We start from the raw sequence: 14,406 nt of genomic DNA on the forward strand, positions 1-14,406 counted from the left end.
CCCACGATGAGATTTTAGTATACTTCACAATCTTGTTGTCTCATCTGGTTGTTGCAATTAACTGGAGACTGGGGAGCAATGAAAAAAAAAGTGCCCTAAATTATGTCTGTCACTGATATGTTCATCCTCTGGGCGTGTCAGGTAACGCCGCTAGCCGCTTGAAAAAGAGTGGAACATGATCAGCGGAGTTGTTGATGTGTTTGAGATGTACCTGCCGAACCAGTTGGAATTTGAACTTCTGAACTACTCCCTCTGTTCCTAAATATAAGCCGGTTTCGACAAAACGACTTATATTTAGGAACGGAATGAGAGGAAAATTTACGGCAGAACCCAAGCTATGGTGAAAACCAATTGAAAACTGAAGTACTATGTTACTGCCTCTAGTAGTGATCTAAAATGTGTTATAAGTATTAGTTTACGGAGGGAATAATTTTTTAAAAAGTTTATGAAAACATGGAGCATGTTGGGTTGGTGTTGTCCTAGTAATGTGCAAATTTTCAAATTCAAATTCAAATTCGTTTAGGAGAAGCTCTTAACAATTTATCACCTCATTTTCTTACTGAAAGTTTTTTTTTGAGAGGTTCTTACTGAAAAAGTTGTGGAAATGCCACCGTTAGCCCAAAATGGTGCTGGGCTGCGGCCCGGCCCCACCCGTCACGGACAGAGGCGGAAAACCCCGCGCTCGTCTTCATTCTCCGGAGTCTTCCCGCCCACTTCCCCTCCCCTCCCCTCCCTTGGTCTAGGGTTCCATGGAGCCAGCCGCCGTCACCGCCTCCGCCTCCGCGGACGGGGGCGCCTTCCTCGAGTTCGTCGACTACGCCATCTCGGTCATCACCTCGTCCGGTGGCGACGGCAGCGAGTCCCCCGGCGCGGGGCCGGCGCCGGCGCGGCCGCCGTGGGGGTGGACGGTGGCGCAGGTGCTCAAGTCCTGCCGCGCCTACTCCAGCGGCGTCACCGCCGCCATCCTCCTCTCCGACCTCTTCCAGGTCTGTCTGATTTGCCGCCGCCAACTGACTCCCCATTTCTATTAGCTCGAATTTGAAAGCAAGCGCACCAGTTCATGGAAGGATTTGAACAATGTGTTGGTAATTAGTACTCAACTTCACAGGACATACACAAAATAAAAATTATGTGTACCAAAAGTGGATCTAATTGGTTGTATACTCATCCGTATACAGGGAAAGATTGCCCTATCTACCTTATAATTACCAGTTTGGATGTACTGTATAGTGGTTACTTAGTTACTTGATGTACTGTATAAGTCCTGCCTTTTGGCTGTTCCACATATATAAACATGATGCAAATCTATGTGCTTACATTGTATTTACTATTTTATCACCACTTCTTCTACCAATTGGATTGGAGTTTTCTTGTGTGTTTTCATGAAATATACGGATGCCTTATAGGGCTAAACATTTGCTGCTTTTGATAGTCCTGGACAGAGCAGCGTAAATCTCTTACCGCAAAGACGAAGGTTGAAGTGACCAGCCTTCTAAACACAAGGAGTAAGAGAAGGAGGCTTCCCACGACTGTCACAATCGATTCTATCCATGAGAAGAACTTCCTTTCTCCCAAGAGTGTCCTTGAGGCAGTCGTCATCGATGTTTTCGTTCTTCCTGGTATGCTTAAGCACCTTGTAATCTCCTCCATCCAATGAACGAAATATGTGTGTGTTAGAAATTCCTTGACTGGTTTTAGAACATATAAGCTTTAAAGAGATATTTGCTTAAGAGGACGGCAGGCTAGTAGTCTAGTACTTCTCTAGAACTGTCTCAGTAAGTGAACATAAGCCCAATATGAGAGCAGAATCCCCTTCAGGCTGCTGGCAGTTCTGGAAGCACATGAAATGAGTCGGTGTTCCTGCCCTTGTCCCCATCAATGGCACTCGTAGGGTGATCTGCAGAAACAACGCAATCCCCTGGAGAGCCCACATCACTCCTGGCCTTTGGCACCACGCCGATGCTTGGCGGGTTTGCCCTGCCTCCGGGCTCCATTACCTTCAATCACCCATGGTCTATAAGCTTAAACTCTGGTTCTTGTCTCAATGAAAATCCAGGTGGGCAGTATCTCCCTCCTAGTGACCATTCGGAAAAAGAATAAAAACAGCCCCCCTCCCATTTATCACAACTTCCATGATTAATTGGTGATATCCATTCATTCAACATTATCCGTGATTAAACACCATAATTTTTAAAGCATTTACTATTTGAAAGGCCATTTTGTTACATGAATTCTAATCTGCATTTTCGACGGCGCCTCCTCAATTTTGCGTCTTTCTTGTAGGTACAAATATATACATGCTTACCTTGGGAGACATGTGGAGTACATCCACTATTGATCTGTATCTACACCGAAGGTAGGTCTGACTAATTGCTTAGTTGATGTTCCATTTTGTTAGACTGATATCATGGTAAAAGTCATTAACAAATGCATAAAGGAAATGTGAAATGGACGAGGATCGATTTTGCATTGGCCTGACTTTCATTTATATGCGGGCTCTCAAACTTCCATGCCAGGTACTACAACTATATAGGACAACATTGTATCTTGAAGAAGGGTCGAGAAGTTGTGCTCACAGGATGTTGTCTTCGCACAGCTGTTGTTGAGGGATCTGGCCATGCTCGTATTTTGCCAACAGAATACATGGTGATATTACTTGATGAGGTGACCATCCAAAGCTTTTAGGTTGTATAAAGGAAGTACTGTTCAAAGATACAGTTTTATGCAACTTGTCAGATTATATGCTGCTGTTTAATTGCATTTTGATCTCTTAAGTGACTCTTCATACCCTGATAGTTGACTAGAAATTAGAAAAAGTTTATCATAATGTGAAACCATGCCATCTCCACTTATGAGATCAACTGCGATATTTTATTTTGATCCCTTAAAGACTCTTCATACCCTGATAGTTGACTAGAAGTTAGAAAAAGTTTACCATAATGTGAAACCGCGTCATCTCCACTTATGAGATCAACTGTGATATTTCATTTCTGTATAGAAAAATAGTTAAGCTTAAGCTGTTATAATGTGAAACCATGTCATCTCCACTTATGAGATCAACTTCCATGCACATTCTTCACTAGGAGCTTACCTTTGCTTTATATAGGAAAAAGATGAAGATGCCATGCTACTTGCTGCACAGTTTTGCACATATTCTTTCTCCTCCATGATGGAAGAGAAAAGTAGAAATGATGTTGTATACTCATTTTATGCCAGGTAAAATAAGATATCTATTACTTCTCATTAGTGATCTCTTTAGATAGTGCTTGCTGGTATAGTTTCTCGTAGACTTGATCAGGTTTGATTGAAGCTTCTGCAAATGTTTGTAATTATTTTCCTATTTATTACACTACTGGACATGTAAGATTCTAGCAGAAACAAGCTTGTTTAGCATTCGGCTCGGTAAAATATGCTCTGCTTGTAAAGGCGAGGGTAAAAGATAGCAGCAAACTTAATCTGAATGCTCGCTAGCTCTTTTGTGCTCAGCTCTCCACTATTGCCATGAACAGGACTCAACAGCTGAAGGTTCCTTCTGAGTATTATATGTAGAATCACTCAGACCATCGAAGCCAATTGCTTTACTGGTGAAAATGTATAGGGGAATTCATCATTTAGTGGTATTAGAACTCTGTAAATACATGTTCGCTCTGTGGTAGACTCTTCTTTGATGGTGAGAATAAAAAGGAAGAAATTTACTACTCGCAATAAAATTGAATTGGATGAACTGTAAAAGCTGACTTTATTAGAGAAAGGTTCAGAACCCACCCTTTCTTTCTTGCAGGATTGAGAAGATTGAGACCTTGGAACCTTTTGGATGTACAGAAAGAAAGCAGATTGTGCTTGTAGATAATGATGATGAGAAGATCAAATTTATTTTATGGGGAGAGCAGGTTTCACTTGCAAATCTTTTCAGGTTCATTTCACTCTATACAAGTTTCAACTGTTTAAGTCAAGCTATAGCAAGCTAAACATTCTCTTTCAGTGTAGGGAGCATGCTTGCACTGGACAGTCCTTATATTTCCAATTTTGCGCACAATAATCATGAGGAGCCTCAGGAATTGTGTCTTGAGTATGGTAGTGCAACACAGGTTTACTTGGTGCCAATTGCTCAACACGAGGAACAGGTTGGTTGGAATATCTTGGTGCTACTTTTTTCTGCAGTACTGTTGACCAAGACATAGAGACTATGTGATAGGTATTCCTCACACCTACTCAAGTAAGGAGCCAAGGACCTCGCCTGTCATGTGTTCCAGTCGATAATATGGCTTCGCAAGTAACATTACCACGTGACTTGCATGGTGCAGTTGACTTCAGCAAATATCCGTTTCGAGTATGTAACCTAATCTTCATTTGTTTCTGTTTCTTTTCAGAAGATAACTTTTGCCAGCCATTGTGTTGCTTGCAATCCGATTACTTCTTGATTTAGTTCTCTCACCACTGATTCTGCTGAAGCTTTAATTTGTATTGAGTTATAGTGTGAATCCTAATATTACTATGTAACCTAATGTGTTGAGTCTACCGTAATGAAAAAAAATATATTTAATGTTGTATAAGGTGTTACATGTCATAATATGTTTAGTTCCTGTGAGTTCTGTTTATTTGCCTCTTCTGCTTTCAATCCATGGACACATGCAGATGCAACATTATGTAGAACCACAAACTAGGTGTAATCTGATGTTCCCTTGGTAGAACCTGCTTTGAGAAAATAATACGCAATGTTTCACCTTGGTAGAACCTGGTTTGAGAAAATAATACCCAATGTTTCATGCTTTCCACTATCTTTTTGGTGATAATTTTGTGATTATGTAAATAAAGGGAAACTGTTAAACACTTCGGATCCCCCATCCCTCACCACACTCCCTACATCATACAGTTCGATACAACTTGTGGTATATCTTGTACCTTTGCACGTGTGGTGTAAGTTCCTGCAAGTACTTTTTTTTCTGGTAGTTGTATGACATGCCTCATTTTTAGGCGTATGTAAGTGATCTTCATGGTAAAATGGTGGGAGTTAGTCTGTTTGGCACTGTAACAAGTGTTTGCAAAGTAAGCACATCTGGGACTACATTCTATTTGGAGATAGAAGATGCAACAGGAGTTGTTCTGACGAAGCTTATCTTTACTGGACACTGGTACCACTATCTGTTGTTGTTCTTACCTATTATTGTTTCCAATGTCGATTCCATTGGTTCTGCCATGCATTTGAAACCATTATATTGTATGAATACCTCTGCAGGTCATTAGGTAGAGTTGGAGTTGGTCATATGGTGTACATTTCTGGTCTGACTTGTAGTTTGAATAAAACAAACATGTAAGCAGCGTGTTCTTTTATATTTCATCTATATGCATCTCTATGTTGTATTTATTGCCACAATGTGTGCAAAGTTCTGGTTGATGGGTTATTTTATTTTTGTATCATCAGCCTTGAAGTCTCATGGAGCGAAAAGGAGCCAGGATCGCTGTTTGTTAACTTGAGCTTACTGCCAGCGTTGTTGAATTCAACATGCCTGCATAATATATCACTCTTGTCAGATCTGCCCCATTCAGCAAACAGAACACATGTAACTCTTTCCCACTAGACAATTACAGCTACAAGATCTCTTCTAAAGCATTTCAAGTTTAGATACTAACATACTTCAGGAAACAACCACTGACCATCAGGTTGAAATCTGTAAACGTGCAATAAAACCAGTCACCAGATACCATGTTTTTTTTACTGATGTTTCTAAGAACTTGCTGCATTCTTCAACTGCAGTCAATTCTTTGTGCTAACAGCCTGCATTTATTTGATATCTTCTTGTACAGATATGCCGTGTTCGACTTGACCACATCGATTGCGACAGTTTAAAGTTGTCGTTATTCCACAATCTGTGTGGTTATGTTGTGGATGAACTGCCAGATGGGCTTCAGTGTTCCTTCTGTAAAGTGGCCTGCCAGAATGGATGCACGCCTGGCTTTCAGTTGCACTTGACCATTGCAGACGACAGCGAGAAGGTCTTTGCATGGTGTGTTGGTCAAACGGCTGTAGAGTTCCTTCAAATATTCCCTGACGAGTATATGGAACTCCCTGAGGTATTAACTCGTGAACTTGTCCCACCACTCATATAATATACCCAACATGTGAGGTACTTCCTCCGTCCCACAATATAAGACGATTTTGCGAGCTAATAGTGCTTTTCAACATCCCCTTAGAATATTTTACCAATAACTTCTAAGGTGGAAAGGTGGTAGCATTTCATGTGTAGCTTATGGTTGCATGAGTGCTTCTGATTTTTCCAAAATGACAGCAATAGTGTCCTCATTTCTTGAGCAAAAGCATGTTTTGTTAATCATATCGCAACATGAAATCATGTGCATAAAACATCATTCCCGTAATTGGAGCATTGCCTTTTGTGGCCTCATTTGCCATCTAGCGGAGACGCATGAGGCGAATATTCAGTACTGTTCTTACTGAAGTTTTTTCTTTCTGATGATAAACCACCAGGACGAACAGGCGATGTATCTCTTCACCCTCCAGAACGAGAGCTTCACGGTCGCCATCGCCAACACCAGCAAGCGGGTCGATGGGTACGCCGAGAACGCTGAGGCCCTCCCGGTGTGGGAGATCGTGAGAGCTCAGAGATGTGAATGAGCCCGGAAGACGAAATATTTGTGTTGCAAAGTTTGCCATAGAACCTGTTATACGAGGCTCGGGAGTCGGGATCGATCATGGCCTTGCCCGTCGTGGTCATCCGTTGAGCATGTTATGCAAGCAGAGTGTTCACGCATCTGCCGCTGGGAGCCATTGCGTTTTACATCCTTGACGAACATTGTCTACTGAAGGTTCTCTGCTCGGATGGCGTGTGGTTCAGTCCGGCAAAAGATGTGATTAGCCTTTTCGTGACATTGCTTTGTGGCTGTGGCTTCTACTTCCTTTCCTATTCCTCGAGGCACCCACTCGTGTAGTCGAGTGACCAGCCGGGATCCTATTTGGCGCGTGGGCCGTTGGTTAGCGACCGCGCGCGCACGGCTGGGTTCCTGCTGCATACGTTTCGGCTGGCCCAACTAATTCATTGGTTTTTTTTTCTGTATTTTCATTTTCGTTTTTCTCTTTATTTTGTGAACCATTTTCATATTCATAAACATTTATTAAATCATGATTTATTTGGAAATCATGAACATGTTTCAAATTTGTGAACATTTTTTTGAATTCATGCATATTTTTCAAATTCATGATTTAAAAAAAAATTGCATGTATATTTTCTAAAATTGTGAGCATTTTTTTGAAACTCGTTAACATTTTTGAATTGATGTTTTTTTTGAAATTTTTGAATAATATTTAGAAAATCACGTTTTTTCCCACTTTTGTGAACATTTCTTGAATTCACGCATGTTTTTCAAACTACGTGATTTTTTAATATGTGAACACTTTTTGAATACGCGAACATTTAGTAAATATTCCTAGAATTTGTTAACATTTTGTAAAAGTTCATGACCTTGTGAACATTGTTTTCAAAGTTGTGAACATTTTTTAGATATATGAACATTTTTTAAAAATCTTGAACATTTTTTGTGTCCTTGAACATTTTATTTTCAAAATTCACACTTTTTTGAATTTCTGGAACCTTTTTGTAATCCCAAATTATTTTAAAGAAGAATAAAACAAAAATAGGAAATAGGTAAGAGAAGGAAAAATGAAAAAAATGGCGTCCAGTCCCGTAAATGGGCCAGCCCAATGTGGCGCGACGGGGAAGGGAGGGCGTGCGTTGGCTCGTTCGCTAGCATGCACCGCACTAAAATAGGAGCTCCCGGTGACCAAAGCTACCTATTGTTGAACACTTCCATGGGCCCAAGTCGATCTTCTACTTTTACTCCACATACCCAGCGCCACTTCATTTGAGCTTAATAATTGCGTCGAAATAAGCTCTAATGAGGGAAGTGATGTGGTTATCTCTCACCGGGTAGGCCCATAGCGACGTAAGCTCAGATAAGGCCTATGGAGGCCCAACCCCACATTTATTTTTATGGGATAAAGGGAGTTTTTATTGCAAATTTATAGTGTTACGGTCGAGAGACCACAAATCCTCAATGTGAAACCGAGTTTAACCACACAACAGTAGTTCTTTCGGAGCGGCTATAGTCGACAACTCTATTTTAGCTACGGTGAATTTTCTGAGATAAAAACTCCCCACTACTCATCAAATCCTTAATTTCTAGAACTAAATGACCATAAGCTGAGCGAACCAAAGCATTGTTTGATAGGCTGGCTAGTGCTTCTGAAGAGTCCGACTGAACGACAACGAAAAGGGTCGTATGATGGATGCCCAACCCCAAATTCATTGTGGCAAACATAAGACAACATATCAGTGCTGGTTGCTAGCACTAGTAGAAAAGATGGCTTTTGTTCAGGCCGGATAAGCCCATTAGTCCCGGTTCAGTCATGAACCGGGACCCATTGGGGCATTGGTCCCGGTTCGTGAGGCCAGGGGGCCTGCTGGGCCTCGTGGGGGCATTGTGACGGTGTCCTGGACTAGGGGGTACTCACCACGTCGTCTCCCGATCAATTAGATTGGGCCGAGGACCCTCATGGCCGTATACTCATGGGCTAGTTCGGACAGTTGCCGCATACAAGGAAGATTCCACAAGACTTGGTGATCAAGACAAGGACTCCTCCTCCACCGGCGTATTCGGCTAGGACTCTTGTTATCCTAGGCCTCTGGTGCATTATATAAACCAGGGCCGGGCTAGTCGATAGATCAAGATATACACAATCATAACCATAGGCTAGCTTCTAGGGTTTAGCCTCTACGATCTCGTGGTAGATCAACTCTTGTACTACTCATATCATCAAGATCAATCAAGTAGGAAGTAGGGTATTACCTCCATAGAAAGGGCCCGAACCTGGATAAACATCGTGTCCCCCGCCTCCTGTTACCATTAGCCTTAGACGCACAGTTCGGGACCCCCTACCCGAGATCCGCCAGTTTTGACACCGACATTGGTGCTTTCATTGAGAGTTCCGCTATGTGATCGGCAAAAGGATCAATGGCTCGACTGCAGATCAATTGCAACGTCGACTTCTTCGTCACCGGCTCGACTAGTCACCTTGGCTTAACCAAGGGACTGCGCCCTACCTTCGATCATTATGTTCGGATGAGGGCCTTCATCAACATCAACTCCGATCTGTATGATGATCATGGAGAAGTTATCCTCGGAGCCCGGGGGCTCAACGTCTACATTGCCCCCGGGCGACCGTGCTGTTTTCTGGACATCCAACTTGTCCGCCGCCACCACCTCCTCGAGTGTCGTTTTAACGATTGCTTCGATGGGATTGTGCGGAATTGAGTCTACAACAACCCTGGAAAATTTCGTCGAGTTCCGATGGAGGAATCTCTGGCAATCTCCGAGATATCGCAGCCCTGTCAAATCTGGACGGGGATCTGGACGAGTTTAGGGCGTGGTCTCCAGAGCCCAGCTCGGAGGTTCTTTGGAAGAACCAACCGTTCATTTGCTGCGGAATTCCCATATCTACCACCTCTCAAAATTTCGGCTCGATCCGACCGTCCAAACTCCGGGAACCTTCCGATTAGTGCATCACTTTTTGGATCTGTTTTCTACGCGAGAACGAATCCGACCTGAATTCATCTTTTTTATGAACGGATTTCAGACATCCTTTTTGAAGGAAGTTTTGTATGGGGTATTGTGTTTTGTTCCCAAACACATCCCGCTAATTTTAAAGTCTTTTCCAATATGATCTTCACCATCACGCTGGTGTCAAACCAGCCCGACAACGTTGCTCTACGGGTGCCGACCTGCGCTAGACACGTCGTCCCTTTGTTAAGCCGAGCTCAACTTCTTCGGATCATCATCTCGGCAAGCCAAACAAGAGTTCGACATCGCGAAAGATAAATCGTCACCAACATCGCCGCCCCACGGATTACACGGAGCGGGCACACCGGCATCGCCGCATGGTCACTTCATCAAGCCAGCATTGACCACGTCACAAGTTACGACCTGCATTGGCATGGCCGAACCGTTGCTTCATCGAGACGATGTCCATCACGCTGAACTACTTCAACACCTCGGCTGACATGGCAGCTGCAACATCTCCTCACCGACCTGCTCCGTCTCCTCGTCTGGACCGGGGGCTTCGTCATCCCTTCATCGACCTATTCCGGAGACTTCGGCGTCGTCAACCGACCAACTTCGTCACGTTAGCTGGACCGGGGGCTTTGCCTCGGCAAGCCAACCTTTGCCAGCGTCGCCATGCCGCCGCTCCATCGCTCACCAGGCAATGGGTGTGCGGATCAAGTCAGAAATTTCGGGAGTAACCCTTTTTCAGATTGCTACAACAGATAAACCAGGTGCTATTAATCCTAGTAATTTTTTTGCTTGGCTTTATTTTTTTTGAAAAATTATTACTCTGGTTTGTTCCATCATCTGTACACAGGTCTATCAAATGATGGCCGCATTAACGATGGTTGCGTGATGGTTCGGTCCATTTCCCGTCTGTAGTTCGGCGAACGCCACATCTGGAGCTCGGACCGCCCTGCAAATTCAGGCTTCATCAGGCCTTCACTGCGTCACGCCGACGCCCCGCATCGACATTGGCTTCGGCACCAGGCCACATCTCTTTAAATAAATTATTTTTGCGTAAAGCAATTATGCAAGGATTATATATATATATATATATATATATATATATATATATATATAGGGTGGGTCTATTATGATAACACCCCCTTAAGACCTTATTCTGCACACCCGGTGCTTATTCTGCTAACACTTTAGAACCGCACGGTACTCCTAAACCGAATCTCATCCCACCCAACTAACCGAGCCACAAACAGAAGAAAAGAAATTAAAAACCACCACCCACCCCACGCACCCCACCTCCCTTCCTCCCTCCCAGATCCACCTTCTGCTGTGGCAGGCGCGCCGCTGCGCCGCCCCGTACTCTTCCCTCGTCGGTGCCGCACCTTTTTCGCCCAACCCGCGGCCTCCTTCTCGGCGCCGCCGCGCACCTGGCCATGCGCATCTCCGGGGAACAACCTCCTCAGCTCACGCGCCTCCCTCTGCCTCCGTCCTCGCGCCGCCCCGTGCGTACCTCCACTCACCGCTCCACCGGAGTGCGCCAGGATCCTCTGGCTGGATCAGGCAGCGACGACATCCCCTCCCCCACCCCCCACGCTGGATCCAGCCGAATCCAGCCCCGCCGCACGCATGGCCTCCATTCGCCGATGAGATCCATGCGAGTTTCCACCACCACCATCAACATGTCGTCGGAGCCGTCAACTACACAGCTAGGCGTGCCGAACCGCATCGTGTTCCCCGCGCACTGCAAGTCCAGGGCATCTGGGCTGCAAGGAGAGGAGGAGGGGCTGATTTAGTCTCAAGGGAACTTCAACAGGGGGATGCGGAGGAGTTCAGTCCCGCGGTGGACGCCGGCGGGAGGAGCGTGGCGGAGGAGATCGTTGGGGCGGGTGTGTGTGGATCCGGCCACCATCGCGCGCCCCATCTCCTGCGGGAGGAATCCGCGCTTTGGAATGGGAGGGATGGGAGGAAGGGAAGGCCACGAGGGCGCCGGGATGAGCAGGGAGGGGACGAGCGAGCGGTTGGTAGGACACAGAGGGGCGGGGCCGAGGTAGCGAGGGAGGTGGGGGAAGAGTTGCGGGGGTTGGTAGCCAGGGCCCGACGCCGGGCGGCGCGGGGTCAAGGGATCATCGGCCGGCACGGGATCTGTGCGGCCGTGCATTACCAGGAGGGGGCCGTGTATGCTCTAATCTGAAGAAGGAGGTGGAGTACAGTTCAGAAGCTTTCGTTTTGTACATTTTCAAGTGCGTTGATGCAGTTCGTTGAGGGCGAGCTCTCGCGGTCTCCGGCATGTGTCGTGCAGTGCCGTGCACGCGTTTGTGCAGTCTGGTGGCGGTGCCGATGTAAGAAGTGCGGTGAGCAGTTTGTCGCCAATCAACCCCCTCCTACTCCGTTCGAGCTCCTTGCCGTGATCCGGCCGTGGGCTCCTCAATGGCGCCGGAGTGGACAGATGATGAGTCCAGGTTGGCGATGGCTCCGGTTGCCCAGGGCGAGGGGCCCCTCTATGCTGCTCATTAAAGTTTTGTTTTGCAGCTCACTGAAGTTTGCTTTGCAGCTGGCTTGCTGGTGCACTGCATCGGCAACGCCTTCGTGCAGTTGAAGCAATGTGTGCGTGCAGTACGTCCGACGAGTTCGTGTGGTTCAGCGGCTAAAAGCATTTGCATTCCCGCTATGTTAATGTGTGCGGTTCAGTGCATTTTATAAAAAGTGCAGTAGGGTTGTATTTTGTGTGTGATTGTAGTGTGGAGACAGAAAAAAGGACTATTTGTGTGGATTACTCAGTTTGTAAAAATCTTTTCTTTGTAAAAGCAGTGCGCTCAATGAATCGAAGAAGTACATTTTTCAAAGTTCATTACTAAAATATGTATAAAATAAAAGAAATAATGAAGTTCGCTTGCCCGTTTGATGCGGTGTGGTTTTCAGTTTAAAAGCAGCGCGGTTTCTTCCTTGTCTTCAAAAATTTATGTCCCACAAAAAAGAAATCATGCAGTCCATTAGTTCGTCTGATGCAGTGCGGTTTTTAGTCTAAAAGCAGTGCGGTTTTCTTCCTTGTCTTTAAAAATTTACGTCCCACAAAAAAGAAACCATGCAATTTTCTTACCTTTCTGATACAGTGCGGTTTTTCGTTCGATGCAGTGCGGTTTTCAGTCGGATGAAGTACGCACGTCGATTTGGGTGTCGCGAAAAACAGAGTGCCCACATTTTGGTAATTTGAAAACTGGTCTTAAACCGTAAAGAATTAGAGAGAGTGTTCTACATGAAAGAGGTGCGTATCATCGATATCTTTCCAACGGCGTATGATTTGAATTATTCCGACCAGCCGTTCGTAAAAATTTCGCAAAAAAACAGTCGCTGCCTCTCGAAGTCAGCCACACGATTTTCAAAATTAACTAAAAATTGTAAGGAATCTCAAAACCATTTCAACATATGAAAGTTGCGCCTTGTCTGTAGCTTTCCAACGGCGTATCATATGTCTTGTTTCGACAAACGGTTAGAAAACTGGAGCAAAAACAGTACCGAAAATTTCAAAAAATTTGAAAAACAGAGTTCCGCGATTTAGTAAATTTGAAACTGCTCTTAAACCGTAATGAACTAGAGAAAGATTTATATATGAAAAAGATGCGCCTCGACGATATCTATCCAACGGCGTATCATTTGCTTCGTTCAGACAAGCGGTTTAGAAACAAACGCGAAAAAACGCTCGCTGTTACTCGTCATCCGCCACACTATTTTCAAAACTGCTCTTAAACCGTGTGGAATCTCGAAAAGTGTTCAACATGTCGAAGTTGCGCCTAATCCATAGCTTTTCAATCATATATTATACGCCTCATTCCGATAAACGGTTAAAAAATTAGAGCGAAAACAGTACCAAAAAATAACGCATGCAGTTTTTTCCGACGAGAAGTTCACTAGTCTCTATTGCAGTGCTCGTCGTCAAAATGATGCAGTGCGCTTCTGTTGAGCGTGCAGTGCCGAAGTGATGTGCAGAATAGTTATTCTGCTAATATTAGCAGAATAGACCGTCTATATATATATATATATATATATATATATATATATATATATATATATCTTTCCTGGACCGCACTGTTTTATGTGTGCAGGTAGTCGATTTTGACTGCGCGGTCACTACTCCGGAGTGCCGAACTCCTTGCTCGGACACCTCAGGCTTGGGGGTTGGGACCTCGGTCATGCCGAGGACTGCGAACCTTGTCGGATCTGTCACATATCAATGGGCGTCTTCATCCCACCACAAGCCCGAATCACATCATCAACACTAAGCACATTAACCAGCTAAGTCGCTTTCATGCTCAAAGACTTTCTGTTTTGAATTTTATTCGGTTCGACCAAGCATTATACTTTTTTGGCAAAAAGTTATTTGTGACAAAATTCCTTGTCAAAACTTTGTTTGTGACACACAAATTCAAATACCCCGTTTACTTGGGGGGCTTCCTTTATGAAGCCTTTCCTCTTGCATATGATTATACTTGTACGGCTTCGTTCCTTGTTCGTGTATTATGCCACAATATGCACCATATTGACCTAAGTGTTCCGCAAGCTGGGGTTGCCTGGCTCCTGTGCTTACCCCTACGTTCCCGATTGTTCGGCTAGGGAGTAAAGGGAGCACCTCTGTGATTATCACGACTGGGTCATCCGAGCTTGGACCTCAGACTGGGTGAAGCCGAAAGCTAGCGCTCTTATTGTTTTCAATCATGGTCGGCACACAACTGAACTCATGAGTACAAAAAATCTATTGCACAAGTCTCAAAATAATAATGAGCAACCGAAGAAAGGTATCGGTGGAGGTACTATTTTCTTCGAAGATGCTTCTTA

General features: G+C 44.7%; 1 protein-coding gene across 1 annotated transcript; it reads left to right on the forward strand.

The window, feature by feature from the left end:
• Window positions 1-672: 672 nt before the first annotated feature.
• LOC123114124 (uncharacterized) lies at window positions 673-6,883 on the forward strand. The gene is made up of 13 exons (XM_044535491.1): window positions 673-986; window positions 1,433-1,619; window positions 2,284-2,356; window positions 2,517-2,664; window positions 3,107-3,216; window positions 3,782-3,913; window positions 3,983-4,124; window positions 4,196-4,330; window positions 4,975-5,132; window positions 5,237-5,311; window positions 5,423-5,561; window positions 5,806-6,072; window positions 6,485-6,883. The coding sequence occupies exons 1-13, from the start codon at window positions 750-752 to the stop codon at window positions 6,629-6,631; spliced, it is 1,950 nt and encodes a 649-aa protein (XP_044391426.1). The 5' UTR covers window positions 673-749; the 3' UTR covers window positions 6,632-6,883.
• Window positions 6,884-14,406: the final 7,523 nt, after the last annotated feature.

Source organism: Triticum aestivum, chromosome 5B (assembly GCF_018294505.1).
Source record: "Triticum aestivum cultivar Chinese Spring chromosome 5B, IWGSC CS RefSeq v2.1, whole genome shotgun sequence".
Classification (NCBI taxonomy): Eukaryota; Viridiplantae; Streptophyta; class Magnoliopsida; order Poales; family Poaceae; genus Triticum; species Triticum aestivum.

Excerpts from the sequence above, each read along its gene's own strand:
- LOC123114124 (XM_044535491.1), top strand. The coding sequence starts at position 750 with ATGGAGCCAGCCGCCGTCACCGCCTCCGCCTCCGCGGACGGGGGCGCC. Across the intron at positions 2,357-2,516 it reads GATCTGTATCTACACCGAAG|GTACTACAACTATATAGGAC; the intron begins GTAGGTCTGACT and ends CTTCCATGCCAG. Across the intron at positions 6,073-6,484 it reads AGTATATGGAACTCCCTGAG|GACGAACAGGCGATGTATCT; the intron begins GTATTAACTCGT and ends ATAAACCACCAG.